At 46.8% G+C, this 22,432-nt stretch overlaps 1 protein-coding gene across 1 annotated transcript in view; it reads right to left on the bottom strand.

Moving 5' to 3' along the window:
* Positions 1 to 22,432, bottom strand: part of LOC137563302 (proprotein convertase subtilisin/kexin type 5-like) — a 200,730-nt gene that overhangs the window by 43,146 nt on the left and 135,152 nt on the right. The window contains exon 15 of the mRNA XM_068275591.1: positions 433 to 604. Coding sequence (XP_068131692.1) covers positions 433 to 604 — 172 coding nt within the window. The remainder of the gene's footprint in view (positions 1 to 432; positions 605 to 22,432) is intronic.

Below are 22,432 nucleotides of genomic sequence, written 5' to 3'. Positions count from 1 at the left end.
CAGAGTTCTCCACTGCTACTTATGGCTGGACTTGCTCCTTGTTTTTAACAGATAATTAGATATTGTTTGTTTTCATTGCATTACTGCCTATATGATGATTTTTTTTATCTCAACCCACCAAAGTTTAATCAACATAAAAATGAATCAAGAGGAATGCTTTGATCTTTTTTTAAACCTAAAGTGCAAAAAAAAAAAAATACAGTTTTAACCTCCCCATTTACCTACCTTCCAGTCTCCACTTTCTGCCTGCCCTTCACCTTAGCACCCTCTAACCTATCCATGCCCAACAGGCAAGAACTTGCCCATTGTACTTTTTGTCTGGAAGCCTTTATTCAGGATCTAGGAACTTGTCTATAAGTCCAGTCTCAGACCTGGCAATATAGTCAATTGTGAGGTTAGGAGACTTCATAGATAAAGGATAGAGTAACATACCAGAGTTCACATCACAAAAACAGCAATCATTCTGATCAGTCCACGAATCGCAGCAATTGATGCATCTCATTTCTTCAGGTGACCAGGCAGTATTGGTTTTGCATGTGATACAGTGATTTGCTCCAGGACCAGAGCAGTGCCTACACGAGGAATCACAAGGCTGGCAAACACCCTGCAAAACAAACAAAAACATATGATGCAGCACTTTCCTTTGGAACTGAAATAAAGTGGTGATTTCATTAACCACTTCCGGGTTTCTGGTGGTTTGGATGATCTGTGCTGCGGGGGCTCTTCAGCCCGCAGCACAGATCAAATAGCAGGCAGGGCGATCAGACTTCCCCCCTTTTTTCCCCACTAGGGGGATGTCCTGCTGGGGGGGGCCTGATCACCGCCGCGCTGCTGTGCCTAGCGGGGGAGGGGCTCCTCAAAGCCCTCCTCCGCAGCGCTATTCCTCCCTCTGCCTCCTTCCCTCCCTCCCCTCTTCCTTATGGGCTGCGCAGGACGGAAACCCGTCCTGCGCCGCCTCAGATAGGCTTCAGCCTATCAGATGCTGGCGATCCCCGGCCAATCAGAGGCCGGGGATCGCTGATCTCCTCTACGGCGCTGCTGCACAGCAGCGCCGTATGTATGTAAACAGCGGGGATCTTTACATTTACCCTGCGAGCCGCTATCGGAGGCTCGCAGGGTGTTCACGGAGACACCCTCCGTGAACTGACATGGAACGGCCGTTTCCATGGAAACCGCTTCAGGATTCAGGGGCGTACTTATGCGTACGCAGAATCCTGAAGTGGTTAAAATTGAGAGTGGACATCATGTTTATTGGATGACTTGAAGAATAGCGGATGTTGTCTGTCAGCCAATAGGCTAAGGACCCGTTTCCACTTGTGTGGTGGGAATCGGCGCAGAAAAAAATTGCATGCGGATGCGAATTTCGCATGCGGTTGCGGTTGTATGCGAATTTTCATGTGAATTTGCATACGATTTCGCATGGATGACTATGTATGCGAATTTAACCATTGCAGTGCCTGTGTGCTTTTTCATTGTTTCTATGCAAAATTGTATGCGAATTTGCATGAAAATTTGCATACCAAAACTGCATGCGAATTTCCTATTAAATACTGTACATTGTATGCGATTCGCATAGCGGTATGCGGTATGCGAATTCTGATGGCTCTGCCGTGCAGATTTTTTCTGTACAGAAAAATGCCCAGAAATCCTGACAAGTGGAAACAGTCCTATCCACTTGTATTGCCCATGCGAATTCGCATGCGGGATGCGCATGCAAATTCGCGATAGTGTAAACGGGCCCTTAATTATGATTGGCTTGGCTTGCTACCACCTGGAAAGTTAAACTAGGAAAGCAAGGTTGCATAAAAAAGACTATATCACAAGAATATAGCATAAAATGCAAACAGCAGATTCATAAAAAATGAGCAATATTTCTGAAGAAGGGGAGGAGCAAGGAATTCAAATAGCCTGCTGCTGGTGTTCTTAGTCATGAGTTGACTGTAAGTCAGTGGTCTGCAATTAAAGGAGAAGAACAGAAGGGTGGAAAAACAAAACTTACAGCAAAATATCAATCATTTGGGAAACAGACTAGGTTCAGTTTAAAATATACCCGTGTGTGCTCCTGACATCCAACAGACCTTCAGGTCTGGAACCCACAAGGGCGATTTTCAGAGCATTTTTGGAGCGTGTAAAAACGCTCAGCTACTGTTAATGGATGGGGCAACTTCAACTGGAGCGATTGCGATTCAGAAAATCGCAAGCGCAGGACATGCAGCATTTTGGAAGCATTAGCGCTTCAATGTAAAGTATATCATCGCTGGCGTAATCGCTCAGCAAAACCTGCACGGCGCGATTTTGCTAGCGTTTTCAAGTTACTGCACACTGTAACTAAATTAAAATTAATTGAAAGGACCAATCAGACTTTAAAACGCTAATCGCTATACGCTACACAACCGCTGGCAAATTGATAAATTTTTTAAAATCGCTCCCTAAAACGCTCATTAAACCGCTTACAAACTGCTCATACAAAATGCTAGCGCTTGCGATTAGCGATTGCGTTTTGCAGTGGGTTCCAGGCCTGAGGCCCAACTGTTCTCAGAGAAAATGTGAATGAACTAGAGATGAGCGTAATGACCTAATTACGATTTTGCGAAATTTCGCGTAATTAGTGTAATTACGATTATGGCCGTAAGTACATAATCGTAATGAAGAAGGATTTCGCGAAATTTCGCGTAAGCGTAATTTTCGCGTAATTTTCGCATTACAGTCGTATCATGCCGTAATTTCGCATTAAACGCTACCGTAATTTCGCGTTAAACCGTAACGCTCCGTATAATATAAAAAAGCCGCCGACTTTAAGGGTTAATAGCAAAGCCCCCTTAAATGCTAAGAGCCTCAAATTTGGAGAATATATTAAGGAGATCAGGAGGAATAAGAGGAAAAAAATTTTTTCAAAAAGACCTTATAGTTTTTGAGAAAATCGATGTTAAAGTTTCAAAGGAAAAATGTAAACATTTAAAAACCCGCCGACTTTAACGGTTAATAGCAAAGCCTGCTTAAAGTTTAGGAACACCAAATTCCCAGGGTATATTAAGGGGATCAGTGGGAATAAGAGGAAAAATTTTTTTTTCAAAAAGACCTTATAGTTTTTGAGAAAATCGATTTTTAAGTTTCAAGGGCGAAAATGTCTTTTAAATGCGGAAAATGTCAGTTTTTTTTGCACAGGTAACAATAGTGTATTATTTTCATAGATTCCCCCAAGTGGGAAGAGTTTTACTTACTTCGTTCTGAGTGTGGGAAATATAAAAAAAAAACGACGTGGGGTCCCCCCTCCCAGACCTCTTTAACCCCTTGTCCCCCATGCAGGCTGGGATAGCCAGAATGCGGAGCACCGGCCGCGTGGGGCTCCGCACCCTGACTATACCAGCCCGCATGGTCCATGGATTGGGGAGTCTCGGAAGGGGAGGGGCAGCCAAGCTTTCCCCTCCCCCTCCGAGCCCTTGTCCAATCCAAGGACAAGGGGCTCTTCTCCACCTCCGATGGGCGGTGGAGGTGGAGGCCGCGATTTCCTGGGTGGGGGGTTCATGGTGGAATCTGGGAGCCCCCTTTAAAAAGGGGTCCCCCAGATGCCCACCCCCCTCCCAGGAGAAATGAGTATAGAGGTACTTGTAGTACCCCTTACCCATTTCCTTTAAGAGTTAAAAGTAAATAAACACACAAACACATAGAAAAAGTATTTTAATTGAACAAAAAACATAACCACGAAAAAAGTCCTTTAATATTCTTAATTAACCATTAATACTTACCTGTCCCTTTAAATAAATGATCCCACGCAATATCCTCGGAAATGTTCTATCAGTTACAATGTAACAAAGTTATTATGTAACAACTTTGTTACATTGTAACTACGCCGCACCCGACGCCACTCGCCGCTCAGCCGCCGCATACGCGTCCGTGCAGGACGCTAAGTCCCCGCAGCTCCCGCTGTCCACCCCGCCCACATCTGTCACCCACATGTCACCCACATGTGGGTGACATGTGGGTGACATGTGGGAGAGGCGGGGAGGACAGCGGAGCCGGCGGGGACTTAGCGTCCTGCACGGACCCGACAGAGCTCTGAGCTATATAGCTCAGAGCTCTGAGAAGCATCTTTGTATTTGGGCTCCAAGGAGCCCCATTGGTCCTTAGCAGACCAATGGGGTTCCTTCAAATCAGAAGGAACCCCATTGGTCTGCTAAGGACCAATGGGGCTCCTTGGAGCCCAAATACAAAGATGCTTTTGAGAGCTCTGAGCTATATAGCTCAGAGCTCTGTCGGGTCCTGCAGCGCAGACGCGGTGGCGGCGGCGGCGGTGAGTGACGTCGGGTGCGGCGTAGTTACAATGTAACAAAGTTGTTATATTGTAATAACTTTGTTACATTGTAACTGATAGAACATTTCCGAGGATATTGCGTGGGATCATTTATTTAAAGGGACAGGTAAGTATTAATGGTTAATTAAGAAAATAAAGGACTTTTTTCGTGGTTATGTTTTTTGTTCAATTAAAATACTTTTTCTATGTGTTTGTGTGTTTATTTACTTTTAACTCTTAAAGGAAATGGGTAAGGGGTACTACAAGTACCTCTATACTCATTTCTCCTGGGAGGGGGGTGGGCATCTGGGGGACCCCTTTTTAAAGGGGGCTCCCAGATTCCACCATGAACCCCCCACCCAGGAAATCGCGGCCTCCACCTCCACCGCCCATCGGAGGTGGAGAAGAGCCCCTTGTCCTTGGATTGGACAAGGGCTCGGAGGGGGAGGGGAAAGCTTGGCTGCCCCTCCCCTTCCGAGACCCCCCAATCCATGGACCATGCGGGCTGGTATAGTCAGGGTGCGGAGCCCCACGCGGCCGGTGCTCCGCATTCTGGCTATCCCAGCCTGCATGGGGGACAAGGGGTTAAAGAGGTCTGGGAGGGGGGACCCCACGTCGTTTTTTTTTTATATTTCCCACACTCAGAACGAAGTAAGTAAAACTCTTCCCACTTGGGAGAATCTATGAAAATAATACACTATTGTTACCTGTGCAAAAAAAACTGACATTTTCCGCATTTAAAAGACATTTTTGCCCTTGAAACTTAAAAATCGATTTTCTCAAAAACTATAAGGTCTTTTTGAAAAAAAATGTTTTCCTCTTATTCCCACTGATCCCCTTAATATACCCTAGGAATTTGGTGTTCCTAAACTTTAAGCAGGCTTTGCTATTAACCGTTAAAGTCGGCGGGTTTTTAAATGTATACATTTTTACTTTCAAACTTTAACATCGATTTTCTCAAAAACTATAAGGTCTTTTTGAAAAAAAATTTTTTCCTCTTATTCCTCCTGATCTCCTTAATATATTCTCCAAATTTGAGGCTCTTAGCATTTAAGGGGGCTTTGCTATTAACCCTTAAAGTCGGCGGCTTTTTTATATTATACGGAGCGTTACGGTTTAACGCGAAATTACGGTAGCGTTTAATGCGAAATTACGGCATGAACGAAACGCGAAATTTCGCATTGAAAATTACGCTTACGGTATTTTCAATTACGATTTTAATGGCAATTTCGCTACGCTAATTTCGCATCGTAATCGCAAATTTCGCATGCGTAATTATAGTAATGCGAAATTACGAAAATTTCAGCTCAACTCTAGAATGAACAGATTGGATTTTAGCTGGTTAATCACTGCTGTATTCCCTATACTAGAGCATCATGAGAGATGTCTCCCCCTCTCCCACACCATAAGACATGTTTGCATGCTCACTTGATCTAAGCCCATCTAACAGTGTATGTTTGTGCAGTGCTAGTTGCACATATGGAAAGATGGTACTCAGCTTATGCTCAAGGGGTCTAACTATAATTTATTGTCAGTAGGAGACTTAAAGGGACTCTGAGCAGAAGCCGTGGGTATGCATATTTGCATACCCATGACTATATAGTAATAGAGGGGACACAATCACTGGCCTGTTCAGTAAGCGCTCCTGCCCCCCCCCCCCCCCCCCCTCTGGTGACTGCTATAAACTACATTGAAACAAGCGACTCTGAACTAAAGTCGCGCTGTGCTACAGAACAGGAAGCCTGCAGGTCCTCTCTACGCATGCGCAGGCTTCCTGGCTTCTTCCCCCCCCCCCCTCCCTCTACCGTTTTATTATCAGTTTGGCTGAAAATGCCAGTGCGAAACCGCCCTAATGCTCAATTTGCTGTTTCATTCATTCTGCTGAGGAGGCGTCGCCCCTTTTGTAGTTTGAATTGAGGTGTAGTCTAATCTCACAGTGGCAAAGCTGTAAGAACAGCCTTCAGCCTTAAAAAGGAAACCTGAAGCAAGGGTTACAAGGAGGCTGCCATATTTATTTCTTTTTGAGTAATACCAGTTGCCTGGCTATCCTGCTGATCATTCTCGCATGAGTAGTGTCTAAATCACACACCTGAAACAAGCAAACTGCTAATCTTGTCAGATTTGTGTCAAAAACATCTGATTGCTCAGGGTCTATGGCTAAACGTATTAGGCTTGGTTCACACATAAAAAGGTGTCCAGTCCTGTAGTTATTGATAGTTGGCATCAGTTTTCCATGTGTTTCTAAGGCTGTGTTTGCACATAAAAGGTGTACATTTCCGGTCCGGTCTAGTCCTGTCAGTTTTGTATGTGTCTCTACAGCTGTGTTCACTGTTCACACATAAAATGTGCACATTTCCGGGCCGGACCTGTCCTGTCAGTTTTGTATCAGTTTTGCATGTGTATTTTATGGGTGTTCACACATTAAAGGTGTACATTTCTGGTTCAGTCAGGTAATACCAGGGCTGGTTATAGACTTTTTGCCGCCCGAGGCGAACTTGTGAGGATGCGCTCCACCCTGCGACTCACCAACCATCCTGGTGCTACCACCCCCAAACCCCCTCCCCCTCTATCCTGGCGCAGGTGAGGGGGAAGGAGGCTCGTCATCATTGCGGGCCAGCAGCTGCCTTATACCTCAGAGATAGGCAGGGTGTGGATGCCGGTAGGGTGGGTAGGGGTAGGGGGTGTCATGTCCAGATGGCCGTGATGTCCAGGTGGGAGGCGGTAAGACGGGCGGCAGCAGGCCAGACACATTCTTCCACCGCCTGAGCAAGCTGCGTCACCAGCGTCGTGGGCGGGACGGGCCTGGGTAAAACTGATAGAAAACTGATAGTACAGGACCGGACCAGAAATATGCACATTTATGTGTGAACCAGGCCTTAGAGGCAGAGGGATAGCAGGACTGCCAGGCAACTGCTACTGTTTAAAATAAAATAAATATGTCAGCCTCCATATCCCTTTCATTACTCAAGTCACATGACATGCAGGGAAGAGCCACATGGTGCTGTATGGCGCTTGCACAGTGTAGAGGAGTTCGGAGGAGATGTCCCACCTACAAAAGCTGGTCATTCATAGAGCCACTGCTGCTCTGCATTTACTCAGGAGTGGGCCGCATGGACCACCGTAATGGAGGGTCTGGCCCGATGTGGGCACACCCCTGTTTATAATACTTAAAGGGGTTCTGTGGGGGTTTCTGAGGAGAAAAACTGCCACTTACCTGGGGCTTCTATCAGCCCCCTTCAGCGGTAATGTCCCACGCCGTCCTGCTACCATCCGCCGTTCCCCGCAGCCGGCACCGGGCTATTATTCGTCTGTCACACAGACGACTAATGCGCGCCGCCGCTCCTCCGCTCGCGTCATCTGAGGCTTACTGCGCAGGCGCAGTACAACGGTTTCTTGTACTGCGCTTGCGCAGTAAGCTTCCGATGACGCAGGTAGAAGCGAGCGGGTGCGCGGCCACTGTAGCGCAGCCGCAGTTGGATCCCATGCCGCGCTAGACCGGGGCCGGCGGCGGAGAACGGCAGATGGGAGGAGGACGGCGTGGGATATTACCGCTGCAGAAGGCTGCTAGAAGCCCAAGTTAAGTGTCTGTTTTTCTCCTAAGAATCCCCCCACAGAACTCCTTTAAGCCTACAAAAGTGAATCAAGCTTCACCTATTGCTTTTCAAGGGGAATATTTAATTGCTACCATTCTTGCACTGTTAATGGCACAGGCCTCAAACCTGGTACAGTTGGTCATTGGGTGACTGGGGTTCAAATTCAGAAAAGGGGGTGGAGCCACAAACAGCCAAACAGATTTTTTCATTTCAATGCAAATTATTGATACCAATGACTGCAAAGCTCACAAACTTGGTCATTGAGTAATTGTGTGTCAGGGCTAGAAAAAGTACGTGGAGCCAACACCAGCCAAATACATACCCGGGCAACGCCGGGCAATCAGCTAGTAATTGTAATGATCCGCTCAGCTGTCTGCACAGGCAGACAGCTGTTTGAGCATTCCTTAAAGAGACTCCGTAAAAAAAATTTCATCCGGTTTTCTTCCATCCTACAAGTTTCAAAATCTATTCTAATGTGCTCTGGCTTACTGCAGCACTTTCTACTATCACTATCTCTGTAATAAATCAACTTATCTCACTCCTGTCAGACTTGTCGGCCTGTGTCTGGAAGGCTGCCAAGTTCTTCAGTGTTGTGGTTCTGTGATGCATCTCCCCCCTCCTGGCCCCTCTATGCACACTGCCTGTGTGTTATTTAAATTAGGGCAGTTTCTCTCTGCTCTCTTATCTTTTACAAGCTGGATAAATCCTCCTCTGAGCTGGCTGGGCTTTCACATACTGAGGAATTACATACAGGCAGAGCTGTCTGCACTCTGCAGGAAGAAACAGCCTGACACTTCAGTGGATGATAGCTGCAGAGGGAAAGAAACACACAAATGATCTTTTGAGATTCAAAAGGAAGGCTGTATACAGCCTGCTTGTGTATGGATGTATTTTCTATGTGTGGACATACTGTACATCAACCTACTTCCTGTTTTGGTGGCCATTTTGTTTGTTTATAAACAAACTTTTAAAAACTGTTTTTAACCACTTTTAATGCGGCGGGGAGCGGTGATATTGTGACAGAGGGGAATAGGAGATGTCCCCTAATGCACTGGTATGTTTACTTTTGTGTGATTTTAACAATACAGATTCTCTTTAAGTCTGAAGGCTGCAGGTCTCTGGAAAAGAGACCTGTCTTCGCTTTGCAAGCTTCAGACTTGCTCTGCTACTGAGGAATTTGCATACATTTGTCATGCAATTTGCCTAGCTACCTCCTTTGAAGGCTGGCAGTATAAATACCATGTTCTCCCAGGATCCTTTGCTGGTCATGAAGGTTTGTTCCTGCAAACATTCCCAGAGTGTCAGCCTTGCTGAGATTGCTAATATTATCTTAGAGTAATTGCTTGGGATTGCACTAGGCATTCCCATTAGTTCAGTCAGGTTGTATTATCTGTATTGCCTGTTCTGTCTTTTCTTGTCTTGTCCTTGCGATTGCACTGTCGCCAACGGTTGGCGATGGTGAATCGTTTGGTCCAGAACCTGGATTGCACTTGCCCTAGCGTTAGTGGCAGTGGATCTCTCTAGTCTATGTCTTGGAGTTTTACCGTAGCGGCGGTTGCTACTGGTTACTCCTTCTGTCTGTCTTGCCGTGTGGATCGCACTCGCTCTGGCGGAAAGAGCAGTGGATCCTGCTAGGCCTGTTTCTGCACTTGGATCACACTTGCTCTGGTGGAAAAGAGCAGTGGATCCTGCTAGCTCTGTTTTTGCACTTGGATCACACTTGCTCTGGTGGAAAAGAGCAGTGGATCCTGCTAGCTCTGTTTCTCTACTTGGTTCACACTTGCTCTGGTGGAAAAGAGCAGTGGATCGTGCTAGCTCTGTTTCTCTACTTGGTTCACACTTGCTCTGGTGGAAAAGAGCAGTGGATCCTGCTAGCTCTGTTTCTCTAATTGGTTCACACTTGCTCTGGTGGAAAAGAGCAGTGGATCCTGCTGCTAGCTCTGTTTCTGTACTTGGTTCACACTCGCTCTGACGGAAAGAGCAGTGGATCCTTCCTGTCCTGTCCCTGAACCCGGATCACACTCGCTCTGGCGGAAAAGCGGTGGATCTTATCTGACCTATTCCTGTTGTTCGTTCGTCTGTCTGTCTGGAGCAAACGCTTGCGGTTGCCTGAGCTAAGGCAGCCGTTTAGCAAGCGTTTCTGTTATTTGTTCGTTTGTGGTCATTCGTTAGTCAGGGTGGCATGCTTGTTTCTGTTGCGCTTATCATGCAGAGATCGCACCGTAAACGCGCTTGTCGCTGTTGCGCCTAACAAACGCGCAGTGACCGCGTTTAGGTATTGCGTTTGTTATTTTCTTTGTCATTCTCATTGTATGATTTGCTGTGCCTTTCTCTCTGCTCCTGTGTTTAACCTTTACTCTGTCTTGTGTCACTGTTGGCAATCGCCACTCTTGCGATTGCGTTCACAATTTGGTTTTCACTGTTGTATGTCGACCGTCGCCGGGCGGCGACTAGATTGGTAGACATACATACATTCTGTCTCTGTGCTCTCTCCCTCGAGATAAACTATCCTGCTCCGTATTGCCCCATTACGTACAATCCTTATCTGGCATCTGTGGCTGTGTAGAGGATCTGTTCCTCTGCACTCCACAGCTCCATCTGCCGGTTGGAATTCCTCTCTACGGGTGCATCCGCACCTTAGCTGGGTTCTCTTATCCAAACGTTTGTGGAGGATTTCCGTGGTGTCGGCGCGCAGGTTATGCGATGACCACGGAGATAATTCCACAATCGTTACAGTAATACTTAAACTTCTCAATTGACATATCCTATTTCTCATTTACTGATACAATATAGCAACGCAATGGTAATGGTAATATATATCATGACTTTATAAAACAAAAATTGTGCTAGGCCAGCTGTGAAGGACATCCTGTAGCTGCAGGTCATGGTGAACTTCTAGTTAGGGTTTTAGAACTGCTTAGAGGCAGTCTGATCAGGAATAAAGGTGTGTCCTATGATCCTGGAGTAGCCTGTCGGCCATAAATCATTTAAACATAAGGGATATTAGCTTGTAAAAAAAAGGATAAAGTGCAGCTGTATGATTCACAGCTCGGTAAGAAAACTGGTATCACAAATACCATAAAATAACTTTTGCAGTTGCAATGAGATGTCTATTTAGGATAGTGGAAAAAAAACCTTACTAAGGGCCAGTGCACATTAAAAACCTCTAGCTGATCCGTAAAACGCTAGAGGTTTTTGAAGCAGGTTTTCAGAACGATCCTGGGTATGTTTAGAGAGATTTTCTAAACACACCTAGCGTTTTTTGGAGCTTTTTTTGTGTAGCAGATGTCATATTTTGTTACAGTAAAGCTGTAACTGAACAGCTTCTGTAACAAAAACACTTGGAAAACCGCTCTGATCTAGCGTTTTTCAGAGCAGTTTTCCACTTTCCTATACTTAACATTGAGGTAGAAACGCCTCAGATATCTAAAAAATGCTGCAGGACAGGAGTTTGCATTTGGGGGAATAACGAACCGCTCTGGTGTGCACCATCCCATTCACTTTTATTAGCCAAGCGTTTTTCCCCCTGCAAGAATTTTAAAAAACGCTCCAGAACTGCTCTGGTGTGAACCAGCCCTTACAGGTAAACTGGCACAGCTGAGAATTTTCAGTCTCTAGAGGGAGAATAACTATTTACTACATGCAGGGCCATTTTTAGGCAAAGACATTCCAGGCCATTGCCTGGGGTGCCATGCCCCTGGATTAAGCCCTGCCCCCTAACTAAGCCTGCCCCCATTGCTGTTCTGCTGCGTGTGCGTAATAGTAGCAGGAAGTTTGGTGTCCTGAGGAGCAACAGCATTGCCGGTCCCTGAATAGCAGACATCACAAGGTCCGGATATGTAAGTTGAATGCAGCCTCCATTGTGTCCCCCTGTACCCCTCTGTGCCTGCTTCAGTCCCCTTGTGCTTCCTTTGCCTTCCTGCACATCCCTCTGTTTTACTGTGTCTCATTCTGTCCACCTTTGTGCCTCGTTCTGTGTCCCCTTTGTGCCTCCTTCTGTCCCTCTGTGCCTACTCCTGTCCCCCTGTGCCTCCTTCAGTCCCTGCTGCCTCCTGAGGTCCCCATTTAACCTCCTTAGCGGTAATCTCGAGTCAGGCTCGGGACAGAAATCCACAGCTCAGAGCGATAATCCCGTGCCTGAGTGAGTTATATGCAGGGGCTGCTGCAGATCTCTCTGTAGTATGTGTTTTTTACTCGTTTTGTCACTATAAGAAGAGGATCGAGGACAGGAGGCGGGGACCGGTCGCCGCGAGATCTGAGGTCTGTAACAGCACCCTGCCCCAGCACCCTGTCCCAGCCACAACTGGCTCAGCCACAACTGCCCTAACCAGTAGCCTATCCCTGCACCCTGCCCCAGCCACAACTGCCCTAACCAGCACCCTGTCGCTGCACCCTGCCCCAGCCACTAGCCTGAACTGCCCTAACCACCAGCACCCTGTCCCTGCACCCTGCCCCAGCCTGAACTGCCCTAACCACCAGCACCCTGTCCCTGTACCCTGCCCCAGCCTGAATGGCCCTAACCAGCACCCAGTCCCTGCACCCTGCCCCAACCTGCACACTGCCCTAACCAGCACCCTGTCTCTGCACCCATCCTGCACACTGCCCTAACCAGCACCCTGCACCCATTCTGCACACTGCCCTAACCTGCACCCTGTCCCTGCACCCATCCTGCACACTGCCCTAACCTGCACCCTGTCCCTGCACCCATCCTGCACACTGCCCTAACCAGCACCCTGTCCCTGCACCCAGCCACCAGCCGGCACACTGCCCTAACCTGCACCCTGTCCCTGCACCCAGCCACCAGCCTGCACACTGCCGTAACCAGCACCCAGCAAGCACCCTGCACCCATCCTGCACACTGCCCTAACCTGTACCCTGTCCCTGCACACTGCCCTAACCAGCACCCTGTCCCTGCACCCAGCCACCAGCCGGCACACTGCCCTAACCTGCACCCTGTCCCTGCACCCAGCCACCAGCCTGCACACTGCCGTAACCAGCACCCAGCAAGCACCCTGCACCCATCCTGCACACTGCCCTAACCTGTACCCTGTCCCTGCACACTGCCCTAACCTGCACCCATCCTGCACACTGCCCTAACCAGCACCCTGCACCCATTCTGCACACTGCCCTAACCTGCACCCTGTCCCTGCACCCATCCTGCACACTGCCCTAACCTGCACCCTGTCCCTGCACCCATCCTGCACACTGCCCTAACCTGCACCCTGTCCCTGCACCCAGCCACCAGCCGGCACACTGCCCTAACCTGCACCCTGTCCCTGCACCCAGCCACCAGCCTGCACACTGCCGTAACCAGCACCCAGCAAGCACCCTGCACCCATCCTTCACACTGCCCTAACCTGTACCCTGTCCCTGCACACTGCCCTAACCAGCACCCTGTCCCTGCACCCAGCCACCAGCCGGCACACTGCCCTAACCTGCACCCTGTCCCTGCACCCAGCCACCAGCCTGCACACTGCCGTAACCAGCACCCAGCAAGCACCCTGCACCCATCCTGCACACTGCCCTAACCTGTACCCTGTCCCTGCACACTGCCCTAACCAGCACCCTGTCCCTGCACCCAGCCACCAGACTGCACTAACCAGCACCATGCACCGACTCAGCACCCTGCACCCTGCCAGCAATTGGGAGTCCACTATGGCTACCTAATATCTAGGGGCACATTATTCTACCTAATACTGATATCTATGGGCACATAGCTATCTAATTATTTTATTTGGTGAACATGGCTGTTTAATTTATGTATCCAGGGTGGACTTGGCTACTAAATTGTTTTATCTTGAGGCATCTGTCTATGTAATTTGTTTATTTTTAGGCACCTGGCTACTTAATTATTTTATCTGGTTGACTGCTACAACTTTATTTTTCCTGGGCAGCATGTGACTACTTGATGAATTATCTGATGGCATGAGTCTGCTTGATGAATTATCTGATGGCATGAGTCTGCCTGAAGAATTATCTGATGGTGTGTGAGGTGTGTGTGAGGTGTGTGTGTGTGTGTGTGTGTGTGTGTGTGTGTGTGTGTGTGTGTGTGTGTGTGTGTGTGTGTGTGTGTGTGTGTGTGTGTGTGTGTGTGTTGGGGGGGGGGGCACAATTTTAGTGTTTGCCATAGGCGCCGTATTACCCAGATACGCCTCTGCTGAGAATGCTGAATTCAGATAGCCAATGACAGCTTGTAGTCTTGGTAACTATTGCATGCAACTGAAGATTAAATTCACAGTGACTAAGTACTGTTGTCTTGTCAAAACAGGAAGTGGGACACAGGGGCTCAACTTTAACTTGGGGGAGGGGCTATAGCAAAATTCTGCCAGCCAGCCCCCACCCCGATCAGCAGTGCAGTTCCACATCATACTTTACCTTCTTACAACAGAGTGACTGGTCCTCACTGCTCTCTTCACTGCCTTCAAAGCCATACAGCCTATTTTCTTGCTGCTTCCGTCTCTGCATGTCATATGATATGCATTCGTAGTCGAAAGGAGATTGGCTGTATGGGGGCTACAGGAAAGAGGAATAAGGACATGTTCCTCCACTGGATGCTCTGACATGCTCCTCCACTGGATGCTCCGCCATAGGACTGGGCCCCTTTAGCCTCGGCCCCCTTCCCCCACAATGTAGGTGTTAAAGGGGGCTATTGTTACACCCCTGGTGGAGTCGTATTTATTTTCACCCTCACCCTGTTCACTGCCACTAGAACTGTCTGTCCTTGATGTCATCACATCATAGGCACGCTCCTGAGCAGGACCCACCCACCTCAGTGCAAGCAGGAAGTCCCCATCCATGGGACGCCACGCTGCTGGACACAGCCTGGATGATAGCCGCATGTGTGATGGTTGGGTCACGGCTCTTTTTTATGCAACATTACCTATCACATCTTGTGAGTATTACTTGTTATTTGCGAATAAAAGCCATGTTTTAGGATAACACGCTATGGAGCGCTCTTGTTTTTGTCTAGATCCACCAACATCAGCACCCTTCCTTCTAGTAGGTGGGTCTGAAAAAAGCAGGCCTAGCTACCACAAGCATTGTTATCTATCTACTTCTGTATGGCAACCAAATATACAGACAATTCCCAGTCAACATCACGAACATTCAAATTATTTTTCAGCTTCTGATCCAGGGTATACAGTTAAGTTATGAAGAGCCTTCAGTGTTTTTGTGGTGGACTAAAAGGAACTTGAACAGCCTCCTTTTCAAAAGGCAAAAATATAAATTTTTCAAATTCCAATAATAGTATACAGTAGCAAGAAAAAGTATTTGAACCCTTTGCAATTTTATGGATTTCTGCATAAATTGGTCATAAAATGGGATCTGGTCCTCATCTAAGTCACACCAATGGGCAATCACGGTCTGCTTAACTTCTTGCCGACCGCTCCACGCCGATTGGCCTGAACGGCCTTCTATGGGACTAGCAGGAGTTCGCTCGCGCTGCTGCAGGGGTGCTCGGATACCACTTTTCACTATCTGGAACTAATTCGGATCCAGATACCTAGATATCCGATCCGGGTCGGATATCCGAGTTTGCAATTTTGAAACCCGAATTGAACCCGAATTGAATTCGGATACCCGACCCCAGTATCCGGCCGGACATCCAAATTGAAAACCGGATATGGTCTTTTCAAGGCTTCTTAACTGTTTTAGAAGCTAAAAACATGCCACCACCACTCTCTCACTCTCTCTCTCTCTCGTCTTGCAGGGATTTGTAGTATGTCAAAAGCAAGCTCACATACTTTGGCCAGGAATCGAACCCAGGTCAACTACGTGGAGGCCAGCTATGCTCACCCCTATACCACCAACCACCCAACAGCAAAGGACAGCACTTTGAAGTCTGGAAGATTCCAAAGCAAGGGTGGGAAGGATGAAAAGCTAGGTGGCCATGCAACCATTCCTGCTAACCTAAAGCTTACTTATAGACATTCATATGAGACACATGCCGGGTGCCGGGCTGTGTGGTGAGTGATCCTATAGACAGTTATACGAGACACATGCTGGGTGCAAGGCTGCGTGGTGAGTCAACACATTGGCTTAAGACTTTACCAAATCCAATGCTCCAATATGGGGAAGCTTCTCTGTTTGCTGTTTGCTTTTTTTTTTTTCTTTAAGTGTGGTGTCACAGTTCACTCATATTTCAACTACAAGAAAGGACCAGGAGTAGTCTTAGCTACTGTAATATCAATGCTACAGCAGGGCCCTTATAACACTTTCTCTTACAGGGCTATGGAAACCATTTTGCCCATGCAATAAAGCGAGGTGCAAAAATGAAATCATGCCTAGCAGAGGATGGTGAGAGAGTGAGAGAGTGCTGGTGGTATGTTTTTAGCTTCTAAAACAGTTAAGAAGCCTTGAAAAGACCATATCCGGTTTTCAATTCGGATATCCGGCCGGATACTGGGGTCAGGTATCCGAATTCAATTCGGGTTTCAAAATTGCAAACTCGGATATCCGACCCGGATCGGATATCTAGGTATCTGGATCCAAATTAGTTCCAGATAGTGAAAAGTGGTATCCGAGCACCCCTGCATACAACACTATTTGTGGAGAAAAAGAGGCACAGCATAGTGGTGGTATATTATTGAGCATAGCTGGCCTCCACGCAGTTAACCTGGGTTTGATTCCTGGCCAAAGTATGTGAGCTTGCTTTTGACATACTACAAATCCCTGGAAGACGAGAGAGAGAGAGAGAGAGAGAGAGAGAGAGAGAGAGAGAGAGGTGGTGATGGTGGTCCTTTTTGCTATTGAACTTGTAATCCGGATTCGGATATCTGGGAGAAATCCGCGGATATCCGGGTCGGTAGTGAAACTATCTGCAGATAGCTATCCGGATTTCTGCCTAACTATCCGGAATCCGGATCTGGCCGGATAGTGGAAAAATGGTCGGATATCCGAGGTACCCGGATATCCGAAATCAGGATGAGCATCACTGATTGTATGTTTGTTCCAAACAACTCAACTTTGGTTTCATCTGTCCACAGAATATTTTGCCAGGACTGCTGTGGAACATCCAGGTGCTCTTTTGCAAACTTTAAACATGCAGCAATGTTTTGTTTTTTTACAGCAGTGGCTTCCTCTGTGGTATCCTCCCATGAACTCCATTCTTGTTTAGTGTTTTACATATAGTAGATTCGCTAACATGGATGTCATCATACGCCAGAGACTTTTGTAAGTCTTTAGCTGACACTCTAGGATTCTTCTTCACCTCATTTAGCATTCTTCGCTGTGCTCATGCAGTTATCTTTACAGGACAGCTACTCCTAGGGAGAGTAGCAGCAGTGCTGAACTTTCTCCATTTATAGACAAATTGTCTTACCGTGGACTGAAGGCTTTTGGAGATACTTTTATAACCCTTTCCAGCTCTATGCAAGTCAACAATTCTTAATAGTAGGTCTTCTGAGAGCTCTTTTGTGCGAGGCATCATCAGTTATATTAGGCAATGCTTCTTGGGAAAACCGAATCCAAAACTTGTGTGTATTATATAGGACCGCGCTGCTGTAACCAACACCTCCAATCTCATTGATTGGACTCCAGCTGGCTGACACCTCACTCCAATTAGCTATTGGAGATGCCATTAGGGGTTCACATACTTTTTCCACATGCACTGTGAATGTTTACATGGTGTGTTCAATAAAAACATGGAAACATTTAGTTATTTGTGTGGTATTAGTTTAAGCAGACTGTGATTGTCGTTTGTTGTGACTTAGATGAAGATCAGATCACATTTTATGATCAATTTGTGCACAAATCCATATAATTCCAAAGGGTTCACATACTTTTTATTGCTACTGTGTATATATATATATATATATATATATATATATATATATATATATATATATATATACATATGTATATACACACACACTTCTCTCTACTTCATTCAGGTTTGATGGCTTGTTCCTCTGCATGAATGCCTTAGTGGATTTTGAGCAGTGTTTAGGGTCATTGTCTTGTTGAAAGATCCAGCCCCGGCGCAGCTTCAGCTTTGTCACTGATTCCTGGACATTGGTCTCCAGAATCTGCTGATACTGAGTGGAATCCATGTGTCCCTTAACTTTGACAAGATTCCCAGTCCCTGCACTGGCCATACTCCCCAACAGCATGATGGAACCACCACCATACTTTACTGTAGGTAGCAGGAGTTTTTCTTGGAATGCTGTGCTGTTTTTCCTCCATGCATAAAGCCCCTTCTTATGCCCAAATAACTCAATTTTAGTTTCATCAGTCCACAGCACCCTATTCCAAAATTAAGCCGGCTTGTCCACATGTGCTTTGGCATACCTCAAGCGGCTCTGTTTGTGCCGTGGGCAGAGAAAAGGCTTCCTCTGCATCACTCTCGCATACAGCATCTCCTTGTGTAAAGTGCGCTGAATGGTTGAACAGTACACAGTGAATCCATCTGCAGCAAGATGATGTTGTAAATCTTTGGAGCTGTTCTGTGGGTGGACTCTGACTCGTCTCACCAATCGCTGCTTCTGTTTATCCGAGATGTTTCTTGGTCTGCCACTTCGAGCCTTAACTTGAACTGATACTGTGGTATTCCATTTCCTAAATTTGTTCCTAACTGTGGAAACAGACAGCTGAGATCTCTGAGACAGCTTACTGTGTCCTTCCCCTAAACAATGATGGTGAACAATCTTTGTCTTCAGGTCATTTGAGAGTTGTTTTGAGACTACCATGTTGCTACTCTTCAGAGAAAATTAAAAGTGAAAGGAAAACTTACAAGTGGCCCCTTAAATACTCTTTCTTATAATTGGATTCACCTGTGTATGTAGGTCAGGGGTCACTGAGCTTACCAAGCCAATTTGAGTTCCAATAATTAATTCTAAAGGTTTTGGAATCAATAAAATGACAACTGTGCCCAAATTTATGCACCTGCCTAATATTGTTTAAACAATTATTGTGCGCTTTTTGTAAATACAATAAACTTAATTTCACTTCTCAAATATCACTGTGTGTGTGTTTCCTATATGATATATTTAACTGACATTTTTTATCGTAACAACCAACGATTTATACAGGTTAATCTTGACGATTAACAGGGTTGCCCAAACTTTCGCATCCCACTGTATATATATATATATATATATATATATATATATATATATGTATGTATATATATATATACTAGAAATCAGCCCGCCCATTTAAACAAGGGCGCTAGGGCTGTGCCACGGCCCACCTCCCCCCCTTCTCCACCCCCCCTCTCCACCCGTCCCCCGTCCTTCCGCAATAGCCGCAAGACATGCGCACGCACGTCCATGCTCCCCAGCACCCACACACACTCACACGCCTGCTCCCTGCATCTGTCCTCCTGCTGTCCCAAGTCCACCGCGGCATGTACGCTAGGCCAAACGCACAGATGCAGGGACACACAGGAGGATGCAGGGACACAGGGGTCTCATTATATAGGATATATTTGTATAGTTGTACTAGTAGACCCAAGCCCGTTTAAAAACGGGCTCTAGGGTCTGTCTCTCGCCGCCGCATGTTACTGCGCGTGCACACCCGGCCGCCCGTCTCCCTGGCCCCGTCCTCATCCTCCTGTCTCTGTGAGGCTGGGTCCATGCTGCGCACAAAAAGCACGGACCGAGCTACACAGGGAGAGCGTGACGCAGAGACACAGGGGTTTTATTATAGAGGATTCATGTGTCATATCATCAGATTTGGAAAAGTCACTCATTTTAAAAAGTGTTGCTATGTTGTGCTTTTTTTGAAAAGTGAAGCAGAAACAAAAGCATTAGGCTAGTGCACCATCTAGTGGTCATCTAGCATCGAAACAGCTGTTATTCTGTATTTGAAGTCATCTTTGATAAGACTTGAATCAGTGAGGAGAGGCTTTGTGCTGTTTTTGTTGTTGTTGTATTTTTTTTTTTTTTTGCTCATATCAAAAGATAATTATTCTTCACTTTGTGCAATTTACCTAGGAAAGCCAGAAAGTAATATGTTTAACTTTGTACATAGTGAACCATAATGTTTTTCCTGATTTTCCTTAAGGGCCTGATCCCACTAACGCAGTTGTATCCGCTTCTGTCCGCTTTTCAGCATCTCTAACATTGATGTGTAACTGAAAAGCGGATACAACTGGATTAGTGGGCTCAGGCCCTAATACTCTATGCAAGTTGAAAAATGTGTTTTTTTTTTTAGCTTTTAGTGAGGTGTTTTTTACTGGCTATTTACAGGGCACATATCATGTAAAGAAAGTGTAGCCAGTCACCCCACTTTACCTACATTTGGCATTAAGAGTGTAGCTCCGTGCCACCCTTTTTTGTGCACATTCTCTCAGACTTTGCCCCTTCTTCACAAAGAAAGACAGAAAATGTTAGTGACAGGAATTGATAGGCGCTATTTTACATATTGTCCTGTCTAACTTTAAACCCAGCTAAATTCGGAAATTTAAAAAAAATGAACTTCAGGGCTAGTGCATGTCTTACCTCCCTCCACTGCAATTTTTCATGCTGTCATTTGTATTGGCCCTCCTCCCAGGTGCCCACCTGACATGTGAGAGCTAAAGTTGCCACTCTTACCCTGATTTGGCTAGTTCAAGCCCTCTATAGATTAACATTAACTGGCATGCATGAACATAGAGGCCCACAATACATGCCAGTGGCGTAGGAATCACTAAAGCAGCCATAGTCTCTGCTATGGGGCCCTTAGACACCAGAGGGCCCCACTGCTCCTGGATACCTGCGCTTTTTTCGGGGTTTTTATTAACATAGAGGCCCACAATACATGCCAGTGGCGTAGGAATCACTAAAGCAGCCAAAGCCTCTGCTATGGGGCCCTTAGCCACCAGGGGGCCCCACTGCTCCTGGCTACCTGCGCTTTTTTTCTGGGTTTTTATTATATATATCTCACTGGTCCCCACCCTAACCCCCTCTTATCTCCCTCTCACCCCCTCCCCACAGAGGTTTATTGAAGCTGGAGGCAGGCAGATGAAAGAGGACTATTTTTTCACCTGCCGCCTCACAGCACATTGACAGGAAGAGCTCTGTTCCCAACAATATCTTTATAGTTCCGGCTGGGTCAGGAACAGAGCAGTACTGCAAAAGGTTCCACCCCCTCTGTTGCACTTGCGTGCAGAGCCAGAGCACCGAAAGGAACAGAGAGAGAAGGACAGAGAGAGGACAACCAGCTGCATGACAACCAGGTACGAAATAATGTTGTCATTATGCTGGTGCCACCTCTGTCACCACCTTTGCTGTCTCTTTTCCCTGTGTGCACTTTTTAAATTTTCAAGAAAAGAAGCTCCACTGCAGCTGTGCAAGCCCCGCCCACTACCGCCGCTCAGCTCCATCTACTTCTGACTTGAAGCCCCGCCCATTGCCATAGGTATGTTTTGTGTCCAGGGCAATTTGGAGTGGAGAGGCAGCTCAGTCGCCCAACATCCTCTCTGACTTCTCCCTTCCCTGCACCCTCACTGACCTTTCCCTCCCCCTGCACCCACACTGACCTCTCAATCACCCAGTACCCTCACTGTCTCCCTCCCCCAGCAAACCCATCCACTTCTCCCTCCCCTATTTAGTACACTTATTGATCTCTCCCCCTGCACCCACACTTACCTCTCCCTTCCCCTGCACCCACCCTTACCTCTCCCTTCCCCAGCGCCCTCACTGACCTCCCCCTTCCCAAGCACCCTCACTGTCCTCTCCCTTCCCAAGCACCCTCACTGTCCTCTCCCTTTCCCAGCGCCCTCACTGACCTCTCCCTTCCCCAGCGCCCTTACTGACCTCTCCCTTCACCCTAAATTATCTCTCTCTCCACCAGCATCCACACTGACCTCTCCACCAGCGCACACACTGACCTCTCCCTTTAGCAGCATTTTCACTGACCTCTCCCTTTCCCAGTGCCCTCACTGACCTCTCCCTCCCCAAGCAACCTCACTGACACTGATCTATTCCTCCCCCAGCACACTCACTGAACTCTACTAGCACCCTTAATGATCTCTCCCTTTCCCTGCACCCACACTTGTCATAAGTATTTACTTATGTCTCTACATACACTTGGGGGTCAACCTAACATTGGGAGGTATATCTACAGTGGGTTGCAAAAGTATTCGGCCCCCTTGAAGTTTTCCACATTTTGTCATATTACTGCCACAAACATGAAACAATTTTATTGGAATTCCACATGAAAGACCAACACAAAGTGGTGTACACATGAGAAGTGGAACGAAAATCATACATGATTCCAAACATTTTTTACAAATAAATAACTGCAAAGTGGTGTGTGCATAATTATTCGCCCCCCTTTGATCTGCGTGCAGTCAGTTGCCTATAGACATTGCCTGATGAGTGCTAATGACTAAATAGAGTGCACCTGTGTGTAATCTAATGTCCTTACAAATACAGCTGCTCTGTGAGGGCCTCAGAGGTTGTCTAAGAGAATATTGGGAGCAACAACACCGTGAAGTCCAAAGAACACACAAGACAGGTCAGGGATCAAGTTATTGAGAAATGTAAAGCATGCTTAGGCTACAAAAAGATTTCCAAAGCCTTGAACATCCCACGGAGCACTGTTCAAGTGATCATTCAGAAAT

This window comes from Hyperolius riggenbachi, chromosome 3 (genome assembly GCF_040937935.1).
Source record: "Hyperolius riggenbachi isolate aHypRig1 chromosome 3, aHypRig1.pri, whole genome shotgun sequence".
NCBI classification, from domain to species: domain Eukaryota; kingdom Metazoa; phylum Chordata; class Amphibia; order Anura; family Hyperoliidae; genus Hyperolius; species Hyperolius riggenbachi.
The sequence above is the reverse complement of the archived record's forward strand: the minus strand, read 5'-3'. Positions and strand labels throughout refer to the sequence as shown.